This window comes from Triplophysa dalaica, chromosome 17 (genome assembly GCF_015846415.1).
Source record: "Triplophysa dalaica isolate WHDGS20190420 chromosome 17, ASM1584641v1, whole genome shotgun sequence".
Lineage (NCBI taxonomy): Eukaryota > Metazoa > Chordata > Actinopteri > Cypriniformes > Nemacheilidae > Triplophysa > Triplophysa dalaica.
The window spans coordinates 11394130-11413250 of NC_079558.1; the positions used below are offsets into that span (position 1 = coordinate 11394130).

The following is a 19121-nucleotide window of genomic DNA, read 5'->3' on the forward strand; positions in this document are numbered from 1 at the left end:
TATCTCTGTAATGTAATATTTAGATTAAGTTTAACTTCAAAACCAACAAAACAAATTTGAGGGGTGGTCATGAGCCTGATATCAGTAAAACTAGAGCATGTTTAAATGTTGTCGATCTGTTTGAACCACAGCATGTTTAGAAGTGTGTTTGTATTTCTTACCTCTCTGCTCCTGAGCCCACACTCTGGTCAGCTCTGCCTGCGAGAGACAGATCAACAACACAGCACACAGACCCATGTCCACCACGCAATCCGTCTCCGCGCTCCTTCACGCGCTCCTCTCCTCACTTCTCACTCCTCCTCCTGTCACCTCTCTCCGCTCTTTCTGACTTAATTTTTTTTCGCACTCTCCTTTTCCCTGCACTTACCCCCTCCTTTCTCCCGTCTTTTCCCCCCTCTTTCTGTTGTTCCCTCCCTTCTGGCTGTTTTCACTTTGAAAACAAGGGTTTTTGACTTCTTCTACCTTTTCCTTGCCTCTTCCGGTGAATGGAGGAATGTTGAAGGCATGGTAATGCGGGAGTCGAGAGATATCAGCGTAAGGTGGCAGAGAGATCAGCTGGAAGAATTCCACTACTCCCGACTCTTCTTTATTGGTCTCTCTCTCTCTCTCTCTCTCTCTCTCTCTCTCTCTCGCTCTCCCTCGTCCACTTTCTTTCTCTCTCTGGATCGCTCTAGAGGCAAGACTGAAGCGGTTCAACAGGCAATAGAGTACAAGCTTACTCGTGTACACTACAGAGTATATTTACTATTTATAAACTTACTTTTTATTAAAATGTGGTAAACCCGCTAGCACTATACAACAGTCTTGTTTTTCACATTAACTCACCATGTTGCATGCTATAATATACTTTTCTTGCTTGTTATATCTCATTTCTTAAAATTATGCCTCATATTCTCAAAACAGTAAACACAAATCCATAATATCTCACCCAATTCCCTAAACATCATAGGTCAAAATGAAGCTCTCTTCTCAAAACCATTCAAACTTGCTGAAAAAACTAACTTTTACCCCAGATTTGACACACAAGCCCTCAAAAACACACACATTGCTACAAAGTCTTAGACACTGGTGAGATTAAACACTGGGTCTCATTCACTAAGCATGCGTTCGCACAAATTTGTGCGTGAAACCTGCGTACGAACGATTCACAAAAGCTTTCGTACTAAAATGTATTCTACAGAAAAGATAGGAACATTTGATGTATATTTAAATTTAAAATTATTTTATCAATAACAGTGATAGAATAATAAAAGCTGCCGAGACTATAGCTCTGGCTGCGAGGTTCCTCTGAATAGCAACGCTTATTTAAAATACTCCAAATTCACTAACATTACGACGAGGTTAAAAAGTAATTCTTATATGTACGCACGTGTTGGAAAGTTTTCGTGGATGTGTTGGTAAACGTTCTGCGCATGCGCATAATTGCGTAGAAAAAAACGTCACGTTTTCCATACATTATTAGCGATGAAACACTTTACGGCCAGGCGGCACAACTACCGGCATATTTTTGTAAACTACTTTGTTTTCATTTAACAGTTCCTGGCGCGTCTATTTTGATGCTTTTAAATGTAGCTTACGATATGTATGACAATGTGTTTACATGATTGCCAATCCAAAATAATAAAGGAATTGTTACATGAACATACACGATATTGGTCACATGTGGAATAAAGTCAAACCTTCAGTTTCCTCCATCTCCCCTTTGCGATTCATTGCTGCATGGCATTAGGCCTACTTATACTCAAAGACGGGTTGTGTCGTTTTTTCTTTTAAAAGCTACTAATATTAGTTAACTTTAAATTAAATAATTTTGTATTAGTATGGGTCTATACAGGCTAATATATCTATCTATATAATCTAAATGAGGAAAATAATTCCTTCAATGGTGTTTCAGACTATCGCCCCAAAAGAAAAGCTATAGTGTTTTTCACCTATAAAACAGGAAGATTTAATTAAACTTATTGCAAAATCCAAACCTACAACATGCTTATAAGATCCCATTCCAACTAAATTATTAAAAGAGTTACTACCTGTTGCAATTGAGCCCATTTAAAACATTATCAACTCATCAATTAATCTAGGCCATGTCACAGGACCTTTTAAACCGGCTGTCTTTAAGCCTCTTATCAAGAAACCAAACTTAGACCCCAATGAACTTGGAAGCTATAGACCGATTTCAAATCTGTCGTACTTGTCTAAAACACTAGCAAAAGTAGTGTCCACTTAGTTGTGCACTTTCCTACAAAATAATAATATACACAAAAAGTTTCAGTCTGGCTTTAGACCGCATCAATGAAACTGCGCTCGTTAAAATTACAAACGATCTGCTTATAGCATCTGATATAGGTAACATCTCACTTCTAGGCCTGCTTGACCTTAGTGCTGCGTTTGATACCGTAGACCATAAATACTTTTAGATCGTTTACACAATTTTACCGGTTTTTAGGGACAGCCACTACAATGGTTCAGATCTTACCTATCAGACAGATATCAATATGCCAAATTACGAAATATTTTATGTGTTGTTGACGCAGAAAAGCTTATTCATGCATTTGTGACCTCAAGACTTGACTACTGCTCTACTTAGTGGTTGTCCTATATCATCAATAAACAACTACAGTTAGTTCAGAATGCAGCTGCCAGAGTCTAACACTGGCAACCCATTAGATATCGTATTGATTTCAAAGTTCTTTTAATTACTTATAAAGTCTTAAACGGTTTAGCCCCTACATACTTAACGGAGCTTCTATCACATTACAACCCATCACGCTCTCTAAGATCTCAAAACTCAGGACTTTTGATAACACCTAGAATAACTAAATCCACCAAAGGGGGTCGAGCTTTCTCATAAGTAGCACCTTAACTCTAGAATAGCTTTCCTGACATTATTCGAGGGCCAGACACACTCTCCCAAACGTAAATCTAGATTGAAGACACATCTTTTTATCTGAATCCATGTGGAACACCTGTTTGTCTAAGATTCGTTCCTGCTCTATAAACAGCAGACACCAATTAATTCAATTTAAGATCGTCCATCGCTTACATTATTCCAAAGTCAGATTACACAGAATATACCCATCTGTTTACCCAGTGTGTGACAGATGTAAAATGTCAGTGGGTACACTGTCCCATGCTTTTTGGTCCGGCTCTTCACTGGCAAACTTCTGGTCTAAAAGATTTGACTGGCATTCCCAAGCGTATCAGAGGCCCCTTCAGCCCGAGCCTGGACTTGCTATTTTTGGCTACTCACAAAATACAAGGACAATTCCAACTACAATGCGGCAACCATTGGAACTGGGATTGATAGTTGCCAAGAGACTGATATTGAGAGAATGGAAGTCTCCCTTTCCTCCCTCCTTTCAGGCCATAATACAAATGGAAAAACTCTGGACCAGTCAAACGGACCCCTTTTTTCTGTTATTGGAATCCATTTCTAACACAATTTGAAAAAAGTAAAATACAGTAAACTAGATGAGTTCCTGTGTCAACAACCTTTCCTCCTACCGCTGTATCAAATGTGACTGTAATAACTGGTCATTGCTGTATCTGAGCCCTGTTTGTTTGTTTGTTCAATTTGAAAAATGTTAATAAAATATATATATATAAAAAAGACACATCTTTTCAGCCAAGCTTTCACTTAATGCATAGTTTATGAACTGCATCTACGCTAATTATTCTCTTTCTGCCACTGCCTCAGGATGCCCATCCCGAGGTAGGGAGAAATTCCGCCAGGTCCAGATGATCGACATATGTCCATCCCCAACTAGAGATTACGCCAGCTACAGCTGCAGACTGACTGACCATCCCAGCTCCATCTAAGGCAATTCCACCACGACCCAAGAGAAATACAACCATCTGACTATCCCAGCTCAGACCACTCCATCCCCAACCAGGAGTAAAGACAGACGACTTGAAGTTACAAAATTTGGTATTTAATGCTAAACTTACATCACATGTCAGTAAGTTTGGAGTTATAGCTGCATTCAGTGGCCCTGATTGGATGTTCCTGGGTGGGTTTTTGTGGGGAGTGGGGGGGCTCGTTGGCTGTGGTTGGGGGTTTTCATTTGCTGGGGCTGTGTGGGTCCGGTTTGGTCTTGTTTTGTAGTCGATGTTCGTAAACAGGGGAATAAATTTACTACATGCCATTACTATTTTCCCTGGTTGTTCCTCTGTTTTTATGGTGTCAATCGTGGAGTGGGACCGGGTTGAACCTGCACGGTTTTCAGCGAGTGGGACTTTCTGGGTCGTGGATGGTGGGCTCTCCCTCTTCCTCGTGGAAATTTGCTCGGTGGCTTTTGGTCGGGGTCACTGATTGCAGCTGTGACACGTCAGAGGGGATCTGGCCCTCCCGGCTGAGCCTGGTTTCTCCCAAAAAAAAAAATTCTCCATTAATCAATCATTGGGGTTGGGGTTCCTCACACAGTGGGACAGTGTTGGCATGCTCACCGGGAGACTGCATTTATTTATTTAATTATTGATTTATTAGATAGTATTTAATAGAATTATGGTGCTTGTTCTACACCACATTTACTTGAGTATTGTACCGAAGTACACTTTTTGAGTATCTTTACTGTATTTAAGATATTTTTTTTGAAAAATTGTCACTCAATATCACACACACTAACAAACAGTGTACGTGGTGCACAGTCAGCCACATACACTCACACACACTAACAAATTGTAGGCCTATATGGTGACTGTGGACCTCACTTCCAGCATTTACTCTAAGGTTGAGGGTGTCTCTGCAAATAATCATGAATGTTGAGTGAATGAAAGTCTTGCGGTACGAAGGTGCGCAAGTGTGGAACAGATCGTGCAGTGTTGCAATCGTTGCAAAACAGAATTATCATTAGAGCATTTGCGTTTTCTTCTACGTCATTATGCACATATTAATACGACAAATCTACGCAATTATTAGTGAATGAGACCCACTGTAACTAAAATCTCTTAATGGGTGTAGTGGAGTAGGCGGGGCGAGACCGTGGTTCGAGAGCGGTGATTAATTGTGAATGAGCGCCAGCTGTGCGCACACCGGGCTCGAATCACGTAGGAGATTGGGAGCATATAAGAGAACGAGCGACCAAATGTTTTTAGTGTAATAAAACATTACACTACTGTAGAGTAGATGAAGATGATCTTACAATAAAAGAACGGTTCAAAAACCAAAGGACAATATGAACTGGTCATGCAACACTATACGGTACACAACTGCAAAAATAACATTTACATTCAGGCATTTAGCAGATGCTTTTATTCAAAGCGACCGACAGAGAAGATAAAGGAAACAATGCAGTGAAGCGATTTGTAAAAAAATTGGCATCATTTGGCCCAATTTCGTATAAGTATTGCATATTTTCAGCAAAAATACAGAAAAGGTTAAAAAAGTGGAGGTACGCGTGGTACAGTTTACTAGATACAGAGTAGTGAAATATCTCTCATATAAAGTGTGTACTGTAATTATATTGTATGTTTACAGTAAGTAGCATAAAGCCCAGTAGATGATTCTAGGATGCACAATTACCTGTGCTCCTATGATCCTGAGATTCTGATTGGTGTGTCATCAGCTGTGCCATTGTATGTTTACTGAAGGATAAATGTGTGCTATTTGAGTTTACATCTTGACACTTCAGTTCATTATATGATGCGTTCGTGTTTTCTGAATGAGAACATGGTTAAACCTTTGCAAAATGAGGAGGTTTTGTGTGGGGTTTGTACAAGTTTGTGTATTTTTCTGAGAATGTGTTTAAAGTTGTCATAAAATGATGAATTGTTTCATAAAATTCTGCATAAGCAATAAAGATAAACTGTAACTGTTGGTAGTCTGATCAAAAATATACAAAAATAGAGATAATGACATGTGTTTTATTTCTTTTTTCTGTACTAAAATAGTTTCTGCAAAGCTGCTTTGGAATAAATGTGAAAATACATTAAACAATATAAAATAATTTAAAAATGTAAATTAACCCCATGTTTTTCAGGTTTTTCTTTTAAAATTAGATTTTTTTGTAGTTTGGCATTTTGTTCACCATATTTAAACAATAAAATTGATAAAATTATGTACAATTACCAATTTTTCCACTTTATGTAAAATAATTTACGAAAACTGTAAAATTTGGTAAAAGTACAGTTTTAATTTAATTGAATACTGCATGCAATTTCATATATTTCCTTGTCGTGCTATCTTTTTTTGTAGTATCTTTTTTTGTAGTGTGAAGTAGTGCACTACATTCACAAAAAAGGGTAAAATGTTGGATACTTTATGCACTATAAAAAACTTAATTTAAGTGTTTTATATTTTAAATGCAGTTAAATTGTACAATTACAAAATAAACTGCAAATTTACAAATTGGTTAAAGAATAACATGAAAATTGTGTTTATTCTGATACCCAAGCACCTGGAATAAAACAGTTTCTACAAGATTTTGCGTTTTGTTAACTGTGTGCTTCTCTATTTGAGTTTGTAAGTTTGGAAAATTAATACACTACATGACAGTACATAATGTATACATAATTTGACACAAAGTAACAGCAGACAGTACAATAAGTCAGTTAACGTTTTAAACAATATATTTAAAAAAATCCTCATCACAATGTTAGTGCCAACCAGTATTGGCATTTTAACAAATGATGAGTAAACATGATGAGATTCAGTAATTCATTTCAGCTCATCTCCAATAAAAACAGGCATACTGAGCACATTGCATTGTGGAATATGCTATTCTATGTAGTTTGCTTTGCTGTACATTAAACATTTGCAGCTTATAGGTCAACTAGATATGCTGTAGCGTAGCCTTATGGAAAATACCCATAATGTGTAAAGCCTACATACTATATAGGCTACTGCAGAAGAAGTTTGAGTAGCATGTTTGTATGCTATTACGAACACAGCCCAAGAGACTGATGGCCATTGCAATAGTCTATTTATATATTTTCACTTTCCTCTGTTTCAAACAAAGGCAAACTCTAAATGAATAAACTAGCGGCATCTAGTGGACACGGTTTTGAGAAATACCTGAAAAAGTCTAGCTTTATTAATCAGAAACAATATAAAGAGGTAATATAAAACCTTTAACATCCTAATTGGTGTTATTGGAGCTCTCTTAGAAGAAACTACATTATTTATTCCAGTATTAACATTGTGAGTTCTGTAATTTCTCAGATGGCTGGTTTACAAGCAAAATATTTACACAGCCCACTGACACTGACACACTGCCTATTTCTATGGTGACAGGTGGCAACATTGTAATTCTGTATAGCCCTGTTTGGCACAGCGTGAAAATTAAGTGGAACAATTCTACTAAAGGTCCCACGCAGCTGCCGAGGATGATTAAATGCCCATATTCCCAGAGACAGAGAAGCTCTCCATAATATTGAACAAATGAGGACACACACAAACGTATGTGCTCTCTTTTGCCTTTAAAAAAGTCAGCCCACCCACTTTGTCAGAATGATGGAAACTAGTATGGCAGGTCTGAGAAGTGATTGCTCAATATTTCTTTCTTATGAAAGACCTGTGTTAATTACAGCCGATTAAACTAACAAAATAAAAATTTAACATAAATGTGAAATTTCAAAGTACAGCATACTATATTGTGATAAGACATAGGTGTATATTGTAAATAGACAGATAACAGTATCAATAACCTCTTTTCATATCAGTAACATCTTTACTGTTTCTACAATAAAATGTATGTATACTGTGCATTGTGTTCATTTTCTGTTTGCATAGAGCACCCAGATGACATTCTACATTTACCATATATTTGCATTACAACAGTGCAAACTGCATTACAAAGTCTGTTTACAGAAGTATTGGCACTCGGAGGCCATGTTTACAATGCCTCTGGGCAGCTATTTCAGCCCTAGGAAAAACCACAGTCCTATCTAGTTGAAGGAGGAAGATTGATATTTTTATATCGCTGGCACAATTAAATAGCATATTTCAACAATTAAACCAGACATCAACTGTACCGTAACTGGACTTTCCTAAACTTAAATTACGCTTTTTAGGATGCATCAGCTACTGCACATGTGCAAAAGTTGGCAACACCTTACGAGACTGACCCTGACAAAAAACTGTTTATTGAAGTACCCTTCTGCATCATCATCCGGCGCCCATAAGGAGGCGACATCACCACGCAAAGAATCATGGGAGCCCGAAGTGACCATGTACCCTTCGAAATTAATTCCGAAGGGTACATTCATTCCGAAGGGCCCTTTGAATTGGCCAGTTATGAGCACTTCGGTTTGGAACGATCCTTCAGTATGGCGGCCATGACTGTTGTCATTCCGAAGGGCCCTTCGGAGGCCGATGTTGTGAATTCAATCCTTCATTTATTTTGGTCAACATGATCCTCCCTACACTTCTACCTTTAATACATTCAGATTCTCATTGGATACTATGCTGCACTACATTACCCATAACGCTTTATGCCATGATTATACAAAGGCCTCACTTCCGGTCATTGATCTCTGAATTGGTAATGTGAGTGCTAGAGCGGAAGCCACTCGTCCTCAAATCCTCCTGTGTAATGTAAATCTATATTATTATCCTTATTTGTGTATATTATTAGTTAAAAAATATTTATACTTGCCTTTGAACTGTTTGTATTTACCATATGAGTTGTTTGGTTGAGTGTGTTTCTGATATTATTGTATTGATTTGTTGTGACATCAAACCATCCTGTTCAACCTATGTCCATGTCTTCGATCTACTGCTGATCTCCTCAATTGTCGTGCCTAGATGTGATTACCTGTTTGAGGATTATCTGTGCACCTGCTGTTGACTAGATCTTGCATATCAAAATAATGACTATTAAATAAAGAAGGGACCAAAGGAATTGTTCTTTCCCGTGTTTTGATGGAACACGCCACCGAGTCCTACATATTTGGAACTATGGATACGACTAACATCTAGTATCCAATAGCAGATATATCCCAGTTGGAATTCAGGGTCTATGTCAGTCTTAATCTATTAAAAGCCCCCCCCCACTCAGTATTTGGAGCTTGTCTTAACTAGAAAGATGCATACGTCTTATTTTAAATAATTTAAAGTCATTGTGAGCCCAAGTCCCCCAGTTGAGAAACACTGGTTAGTAGGCCTACACTAGGACCTATTATTCAAATCTTCTCCGGCAGGGCCAGCGAAGACTTTAGTTTCACCCTGCTCTTGAAAGGCTGTCTGTAATTTTCAAGAAATCCCACAAACCATATCTCGTTTGTTCAGGTGTGTTAGAATCAAAACTAAACCTTTCAGGGTGGTGGATTTAAATAGTCATGTCGCCCCAATTTGGGAACCAGAACAGTTCCTGATGCGTAACAGGATGAAATTAAAAGATCCGAAGATACAGGCAGATAGGGAGGAGATGGGGATTAGCAGCAGATAAGAAATGGAACTTAAATAGGACACAGTCTAGTGTGTGTTGCATGACAATTGGTTAACGTTGATTAGCTGCACCTGATGCAAGCTGAACTCACGTGACCTGCAAGAACTAACGCTTCACTTGATTTCCTTGCAATTTCAATGCAGAGCCTTTCAAATGAACACACCCATGAACAAACTGGTTAAACACAGTCACACACTGGTGCTTAATTGTTGACACACCAATCAGGTTTAAGCACTTTAAGAAGGCAACAGGTAAGTTCACCTGTCTTCAACAAAATTGGACGGTGTCAGAGGAAGAGGGAGAGTGCGGATGAGAGGGGGAATCCGGAGAGGCCAAGGTGGAGGAAGAGGCCTAGGTAGAGGAAGAGCCCAAGGTAGAGGAAGAGGGAGCTGGAGACCTGGAGAAGTGGAAGAACATGCACAAAGAAGAAGACAACCAAATCTGTGTAACGAAATCCGTGCTACAATTGTGGACCATGTAATAAACCATGGAGTAACACTGAGGGAGGCTGGACTGAGAGTACAGCCTAACCTAAGCAGGTACACGGTGACATCAATAAGTTGCTGATAATTCGTCAAGACAAAGGTGAGAAACGTATCTTCTGTCGACAGAAAATCCATAGTTTACTGCATGTACTATATCATAGTTTTGGTGTCCATTTCGTGTAACATTTTACAGTAAGCTGCATGTATTTTGTTTTGCCATTATACGATTGAACGTCCAGAACAACAAGGAGCCAGGGGCACCATATTCACACAGGAGCAAGAGAGAGAGATCCTAAACCCAGCTTTGCCCAATAATCCAATCAGACTTTGAGAATTTCAAACCCATATTGTCAATGAACACACGATTTTCAATAATGTCCAACAGGTCTCTCTGTCAACAATAGCCCGTAACCTTAAAAAATATAATGTTCTGATTAAACGACTGTATAAAGTCACATTTGAAAGAAATTCAGACTGGGTGAAAGTCCTGCGGCGTGAATATGTGGTGATATGTTTTGTTCACTGACTGTAGAATTGTGTACCGCAGACATAACCTTTTTACTGTACATGTAATTTTACTGTATAGCAGACCTACAGTATATTGATCTACATAATGTGATATTTTGCTGTATTTCAGTGAGCTTTGCAAATGGATGCGGAGGAAGTCCCGCAAGGTTTATATACATTGATGAGGCTGGATTTAACCTAGTAAAAGTGAGAAGAAGGGGAAGAAACATCATTGGCCTCAGGGCTATTGTCAATGTACCAGGGCAACGTGGGGGTAACATTACCCTTTGTGTAAATGCTAAAAGTGTTTAATTGATTCAAACAGAATCAGACCATATGATGGTTGTGTTTATGACAAAAAAAAGTTTTGACAAAAGTGTTCCATTTTGCAAATTATCTGAGGTGTTTTGCTACTTTGGTGTTGTGTTGTGGTAATTGCGTGAAGGGGTTTGAAAAACCAAGCCTTGCTTTCAACATTGTGCTTAAGCAATTGAAATAAACTTTAATTACCAACAATGCACTGAATAAGTCACATTTAAGGTATAAGCGTGCCATATGGGGGAAGGGGGTGCTTGTTACTTACGGACAGAAAATTGTTGGATGTCATGTTTGGAAATCGGCGAACTGATTTAAAATGGAATAACAAAAATATATCTGGGCCTGGTCCAACCACAGCAAAACTGCGACACAGTTCATCATCCTCTGTGAAAACAGGTTATGCAATATTAGTTTGCTTTGCTTTCAAAGCGTGAAAGAAATACCATAGACGGATTAATGGGACTAAACAAGCTTAATAAAATGAACTGGAACATTGTGTGTTGATTCTGGACTGCACACAGACCTCATTATCATGTGCTTGATTTTACAGAAATCTGAGAACTTAATAGTGTGACAAAGTGCTTGTTTGAGTAAGCAGGATGATTTGTTTTAAAATGACAAAAGCAGGCAAGACTGACATCATTTAAAGTGTGTTTTTCTGCATACTTAATTTTAGGTGGAGACCTAAAGATTTGTGACTAGTTCCACAGTCTTGAACACATCTGTTTTTTCCATGTGAAGAACCATCTGGGGAAATAACTTTGGTTTTATGTAGTTCTGTCATTTATTAATGTGTGAAGACTATTGGAAGATTTCCTGTTGTGGTATGTTTCGCCCTGTGATGTGATCCAAACCCAAATCGAAATAGATTGATTTGCGCAAACAAATCACTCTCGCTTTCATCTTTGTGATGTTCAATCTCGTAAATGTCACCAAAAGGTACAGAGCTTATAAAGCTCATCCGGTGGGTTTGTTTATATGAGCTGTTCGTGTACTTAAAGGGACAATTGCCAAATGAAAATGGCTCATCACTTACCCTCATGTTGTTCCAAACACGTATGACCTTCTTTTTTCCATGGAACACAAGTGCAATTTAGAAAAATTTAGACATTGACCTTTTTTAAATATAATGAAAATGAACCGGGACTGACATTTAAATAACTTGCCTAACTTCTCTATCTGTGTTTACGCAGAAAACACAAAGTTGTACAGTTTTAATACAAAGTGTATGGTTGACACAAATATTTTTGGGGAAATAAAGAGAAAAAATATTGTTTTGTCGAGATGCCAACAAAGGGTTAATTTGTGAAACATGCAGTGCAAAATATTTCAATGGTATAGGCCTACAAGAAGACTCCCTTAAGATGTGTGATGTGAAGTTCATCTTGCCATCACTCTCTAGTTCTTCCTGTCTCTCTATTTTTATCCACCTGGCACCAAACAAAAGACTGGTTCTGATTAGAGCTGGAATATCTCTTGCCCTGCTATGATTGAACACAGAGCATTGAGCAAAGAGTCTGGTGCCTCACAAGAAATCCAAAGTGAATGTCACTGCTTGTTTATAATCATCTGTGAAAGAATAACTTTTGGGAACTCTATTAATTCGTGTTCATCAACACAAATTTCCCCCTTTTAAGTGTAAGTCATTATGCAAATTTTCATTTTCACGTATTGTCATCCAGCACAAATTTCCATCAAAAGTAGTTTAATACTAATAAAAAAAGTCTTTCATATTTATAAATATATGTGACCTTGGACAACATTTTTTTTTAAATAATCTATATGCTGAATAAGCTTTCTATTGATGTATGAGTTGTTAGAATATGTCAATATCTGACTGAGATACAACCGTTTAAAACTCTGGAATCTGAGGGTGCAAAATAAACGAAATATTGAGAAAATTGCATTCTAAGTTGTTAATCAGGCGCACTATGGCAGTCCGTCCACTCACAAAAATAAAGTTTTTATATATTTAAGGTAGGAAATTTATTAAATATCTTCATGGAACATGATCTTTACTTAATATTCTAATGATTTTTGACATAAAAGAACAAGCAATTTTTTTTCCCCATACAATGTATTGTTGTCTTATACTAAAAATGCTCCCGGGCTACTTAAGACTGGTTTTGTGATACAGGGTCACATATATCAACGCAATCTGAAGGGAATTCATACCTACTTTACAAGGTGACTCATTCGTGTTAATTCCTATTTCCTACAATATTATTTATATGTTTTGTTTTATAGAGTTATATAACAAATATAACACTTTTATTTTCGTCTTTTCGAAAATAAGTGACGTTTGGTTTAGGGGCGGAGTTAGGGCAGCCATTTATCATTGCTTTGCCATTGCGGCTGTGATTTAAGGGTTTCAGGCGAGGTAAGGTGTTGGTTAGCAACTCCTAAGGTTTTTGCGACTTCTTTTGATATCAGGTTAGAAATAAATGTACATACACACGCAAATCTGTGTACTGAAAAATTGTCGTGCTGGTGACACGAAAAAAAGTTGTACTGAGTAACACGAAAACAAGAAGATATTCGTTTTGGTGAACACGAATTAATAGATTACAGTTTGTGACCATTTTACAAATTCTTTTGAGACTGTGTAGAGTATAAGTGTGTGTGAGGAGAGGCCACTATGCATGTTCTGATATTAACTGATGCTTTATGGATGACTATTTAGCAAATCACCTGGAAATGATATGTTCCAGATACATCATTCTAATAATTCAAGCGTCTCTACCATGTTAAAACAGTATAGAAGACATTGTAAAAAAATATTGAGAAACATTCAATCTCACCGATTAGAGTTTCTAGTTATGATGAAATATACATTTCTGTGCAGTGAACTCTTGGCTTTTGGTCCCTTGGTATTACAATTATCGGTAACACTTTATAATAACTGCACGCTATGAATCATTAGTTAAGCATCAGTACATAGTTAATTAATCATTTATGAAGCATTGGCCCCATATTAATAGACAGTCAGCAGTTTATAAATACAGCTATAAATGCTTTGTTCTTGATTTATAAGCATGTATAAAATATGCTTAATAATCAAATTTTCATACTTTATTAAGGAAGAATTCATCATTTCTAAATTAAGGATTACATTACTTACAAACCAGTTAGTTAGGAGTTGTCAGGTTCATGAGATCATTTAGAAAGTGTAAGTAAATGATTAATAAACTCTTGAATGCACATTTATACTAGTGGTGGGGCCGTTAACGCAGTGAGACTCTTATCGCGCGATAAAAAAAATGTCGCCGTTAATCTATTCTCAAAGTTGGGTTAGGAGCTGGGTCTATACTACGCAAGCTATGATGACTTTCACCTTGATATTTAAGCGCGGATGTATACCAGCTTAACTGCACTGTACGGGGCGAGAACGAGATTTTTCAACTCGCGTGATTCGCGGAAGCAGAAGCCGCCTCATCATCTCATAACCAGGGCTTCATTCGCGCGATTCGGGCAGCAAGTAGGTCTATTGGCTCTTTGCATTAACACATAAATCACTCGCGCTTGACGCGCCATTCGCGTTTGGTCTGAACACAACATAACGTTACTGTGAAATTACCGCATCAAACGTGACGTGCTAACATGGATGCAGCTATGAAGCCGCCGGGTTTGCTTCAGGGAATATTAATTTTTAAGAAGCTTCCCAATAGAAACATCGACAAGACTAAGGTTGTTTGCACCTTGTGCAATGCGGAATTGGTTTAAAAAAAAAAACACTTTCTCTCAACAGGTAGTGGTCTAGCTTTAGTTGAAACCAGTAACTTTGTATTGAGATCTAATGTATTTTGGCTCCTGTATGACATATCGCTTGTTGCTCCCTAACTCTTTGTAAGTCGCTTTGGATAAAAGCGTCTGCTAAATGACTAAATGTAAATGTTCTGTAGGAGCTCTTCCAGTCTCAAGTACCACCTAAACGCAAATCATCCCTTAGCTAATGCGGAAGTAAACAAGTTCATCTTATTGAACAATTTAATTTTCATCACCAATTATCATAGTAGAACAGCTTTTTCAAGCAGTTTGTGATGCATTTTGGAAACAGGAGATGAGCCCCTGGTCTAATGCGCCACCTGGCTTGAGAAACCCGTTCTCAAAGACTTTTAGTCATTATTTGGGTAGCACACATATTCTGAATGCCTTCGGCAGAATTCAAATGAGCCATTTTAATCTAGATTAATCTAGATTAATTTTGGAATTAATCTAGATTAATCTAGATTTAAAAAAATAATCTATGCCCACCACTAATTTATACATATTATTCTGACATATAGTAACAGTTACTTAATTTGTTAATAAATGCTTTTTTAACACACATTCCTGCTGTAATTCATGATTAATTAAGGTAGTTGTAAAACATTTACTAGTTGTCAGTTAACTATTTTTGTGAGCTCATCTAAAGTGAGGACTATGTATTTCTTGTAAAGCATTTACAAATGAGAGTTAAAGGCTCAGTTATCTTCTAAACAGAAATAGGAAGAAAAAAAACACAGGGATACAGAACATAGAAATATTTATTTCAAGATGCAAAAGAAATTAAACTGTAGGCCTACAACTGTACATGTTAATGAATATAAAACGATTTAATATAAAATAAAAAAAATGAACTTCTGCAAAATAATTTTTTTACAACCGAACATATAAATTAACATTAAATGAATTGATATAAAATGAAAAATAAACTTCTGAAAAAAAAATTAATTCCTGCACACCTCCAGAAAAAATACAACTGTGAAGTGATATGCAACTCTCATTTGTAAATGCTTTACAAGGCATACATAGTCCTCACTTTAGATGAGCTCACAAAAAATAGTTCTCTAACAACTAGTAAATGTTTTATAACTACCTTAATTAATCAGGTTAGCCGTTTAGCCTAAGCTACCATGGCGACAAAAATCGCTCAAAACCAATCCACCATCTTGAGCCGGAAACTCAGAGTATGTTCAAACTAAACGCGAACTTACCAGGGTAAAAAACGGAACCGGCTTCGTGAGACAGCCCACTGACACTTGACCTCCGTTCAAAGTGCACTTAAAAAACACACAGGAAAAATAAATACAAAGAAACACATGACAATTTATACATAAACAAAGTATGTTGTAAATTGTAGGTTGCAGCAGTAAAAAAGAAAGCGTAGAAAGGTTTGTAATAACACTGTCAAGGTAGATGTTTAAGCATAGGATCAGAATTGAATACTATTGCAAACAAGCTACTAATTTCAATATATTACAGGATTTGCAAAAACTGAAATCTTTGAAAAAAGACTAAGTCTTAAAAGAGAAACTTTAAAACAATGTCTCAATTTCCACTATCCATTCCAGTTTCGTAACTGTAACAAGGTTCATTAAAAGGAAGGAAGGAGACGGGAACCGGAAGACATTTAAACATTTAATAAAGTAATAACAACAGGTGTTGTACCGAAATCCGACTCCCCGGACAAATCATACTCCCCTCGCGTGCACGCGCTTTATTCAGATTTGATAGGCGGAGTTAAGAGTTCTGTTTGCTGCGGTTCTATTTCACACTTCTAGCCCCAGGAATGAATGTGTAAATTAGTCGTTGTCAAAGTCCGAAAATCTATGATCACCAAAAGATGTTAAGCAATACTAAGGATTAAAGATGGGTCAAGTAAATAAACACACCACAACATGGTAGATAGATTTAGCTCGCTCGTGGAAGCGATATCTTCAAGACCACACGGACAATTTTACATGAATTATCACAGTTAAGGGATAGTTATGTTTTTTATGCAGACTAATTTGGATGCCTGATGTCATTTATCTGTGCACAACTTTGTTCCAAAAAGAAGTCACGATATCTTTGGATTCGTGGATGACGTTTTGCTGTTGCCATGTTACTAATTCACACCGTCTTTCAAATAACTTGTAGGCTGATCCTTTACATGAAGTATAGAAGAAGGTGTTAAAAATGCCAAATTTCTTTCATTTATCTCTTTTTTAAGGATTTTTCCCTTCTGTTACATTTTGTTTGACCAATGAAATCACGATTAAAAGACAAAGCAAACAGTTTTCAATTGTCTTCTATTTTGATAACATTGAAAATGCGTTATGACTTATGAAAATACAAAATATGAGTTATTTTGTATCAGGCTATTTAACAGACCATTCCTCTATTTCTTTTCAGGTTTAAATATTCTATTCAATGTATGTTTTTCTAACCTTTGTGTAGTGTTAAAAAGCTGGAACAAGAAGCACTTCATTTCTTTAATATATCTTTGGTTGGTGGCCTCATGACTATTAAGCTTTAGTTTTACTGGAACGAGTTTAATGGGGGAGTAAAATTTCCACAATTTTAAACTTACACCTCCCAAAAATGTACTTCCCTCTTTATCTCATCTTAATATTATCACAGGCACGTCACATATAAGATACTGACACATCTTTATATAGAGATTGTGTCTTTAAAAGCATTTGACTATAGCTTCAACACAGTGGGTTTATTATAGGGGGTATAATTTCCACAACAATAACCAATATACCCGTTAATAATGTACTCCCCTCTTAATCTCATTTTAATATTATCACAGGCACATCACATATAAGATACTGACACATCTTTATACAGAGATTGTGTCTTTAAAAGCATTTGACTCTAGCTTCAACACAGTGGGTTTATTATAGGGGTTATAATTTCCACAACAATAACTAAGATACGCGTTAAAAATGAATTAAAAGTAAATGTTGTGCATTTTACACCCTTATCTACCCGGATGCTATTGTTCATAAGATAACTTAAAGGACTTATGTTACTTCTGTGGGGAACACAATACTGGAAGTGATTGGGTAAGTAAAGACGTGCTTCCGTTTCAAATATAATTTAAAGTTTAATCTGTGTCAAACTAATTTTTTTATAGCAAAAATTGCTCTTAGAATAAGAATAATTTTTAATGTATGCTTGTTTACATTTTAAAATTGATTTAATTGCCAATATGTTTAGATTGGCTGTGATGTGTGCCCACTGTCGTTCCACACTGTCTGTGTAAAAACATCATTGAAGGTGTCAAGCTTCATCTGCACAGCCTGTTGGAAGTAACTTGTAAAAGCAATATGATGATTTTTTTTCTACATTTAAATAAGTCTAAAATGTTTTCAAGACTGAGTTATTTACAGTAAGTGGTGTTCGTTCAGTCTCTCAAAAATTTAGTTTTCTTAAATGTATTTGTTATTTAATGATTATTGTTACACTACAAAAGGGACAAATATTGTTCAGCAATCAATAAATAGTTGTATTGAAAGCCAATGGAAAACAATGTGTTCAGAATCCATCAGTTCCAGTGTCCCCTTCCGAAACAAAAATATGTTAGAATACAGTTAAAAATACTGTATGATTCTGTTTATATTTGAATTTTACATTTTTCATTTGGATATATTGAAATTATATTATGCTTATATTTTTAAATAAATGAAAAGTAGAAATACTTATTTACTTTGTAATTTAGTAATATTTGGTTGTTTCATTATTATATATTCAATTATATAAAGTAAGATAGGATGATATATATAGTCGTGGCCAAAAGTTTTGAGAATTACATAAATATTGGAAATTGGAAAAGTTGCTGCTTAAGTTTTTATAATAGCAATTTGCATATACTCCAGAATGTTATGAAGAGTGATCAGATGAATTGCATAGTCCTTCTTTGCCATGAAAATTAACTTAATTCCCCCAAAAATTTCCCCTGCATTTCATTGCTGTCATTAAAGGACCTGCTGAGATCATTTCAGTAATCATCTTGTTAACTCAGGTGAGAATGTTGACAAGCACAAGGCTGGAGATCATTATGTCAGGCTGATTGGGTTAGAATGGCAGACTTGACATGTTAAAAGGAGGGTGATGCTTGAAATCATTGTTCTTCCATTGTTAACCATGGTGACCTGCAAAGAAACGCGTGCAGCCATCATTGCGGTGCATACAAATGACTTCACAGGCAAGGATATTGTGGCTACTAAGATTGCACCTAAATCAACAATTTATAGGTTCATCAAGAACTTCAAGGAAAGAGGTTCAATTCTTGTAAAGAAGGCTTCAGGGCGTCCAAGAAAGTCCAGCAAGCACCAGGATCGTCTCCTAAAGAGGATTCAGCTGCGGGATCGGAGTGCCACCGGTGCAGAACTTGGTCAGGAATGGCAGCAGGCAGGTGTGAGCGCATCTGCACGCACAGTGAGGCGAAGACTTTTGGAAGATGGCCTGGTGTCAAGAAGGGCAGCAAAGAAACCACTTCTCTCCAAAAAAACATCAGGGACAGATTGATCTTCTGCAGAAAGTATAGTGAATGGACTGCTGAGGACTGGGGCAAAGATATATTCTCCGATGAAGCCCCTTTCCGATTGTTTTGGGCATCTGGAAAAAGGCTTGTCCGGAGAAGAAAAGGTGAGCGCTACCATCAGTCTTGTGT

The 19121-nt window shown here is 36.9% G+C and overlaps 1 protein-coding gene across 2 annotated transcripts in view; it reads right to left on the reverse strand.

The window, feature by feature from the left end:
- Nucleotides 1–555, reverse strand: part of plxdc1 (plexin domain containing 1) — a 28619-nt gene extending 28064 nt beyond the window's left edge. For both annotated transcript variants that reach the window (XM_056772144.1, XM_056772143.1), the window contains exon 1: nt 162–555. In XM_056772144.1, coding sequence (XP_056628122.1) covers nt 162–237 — 76 coding nt within the window. In that variant the 5' untranslated portion in view covers nt 238–555. The remainder of the gene's footprint in view (nt 1–161) is intronic.
- Between the last annotated feature and the right edge of the window lie 18566 nt (nt 556–19121).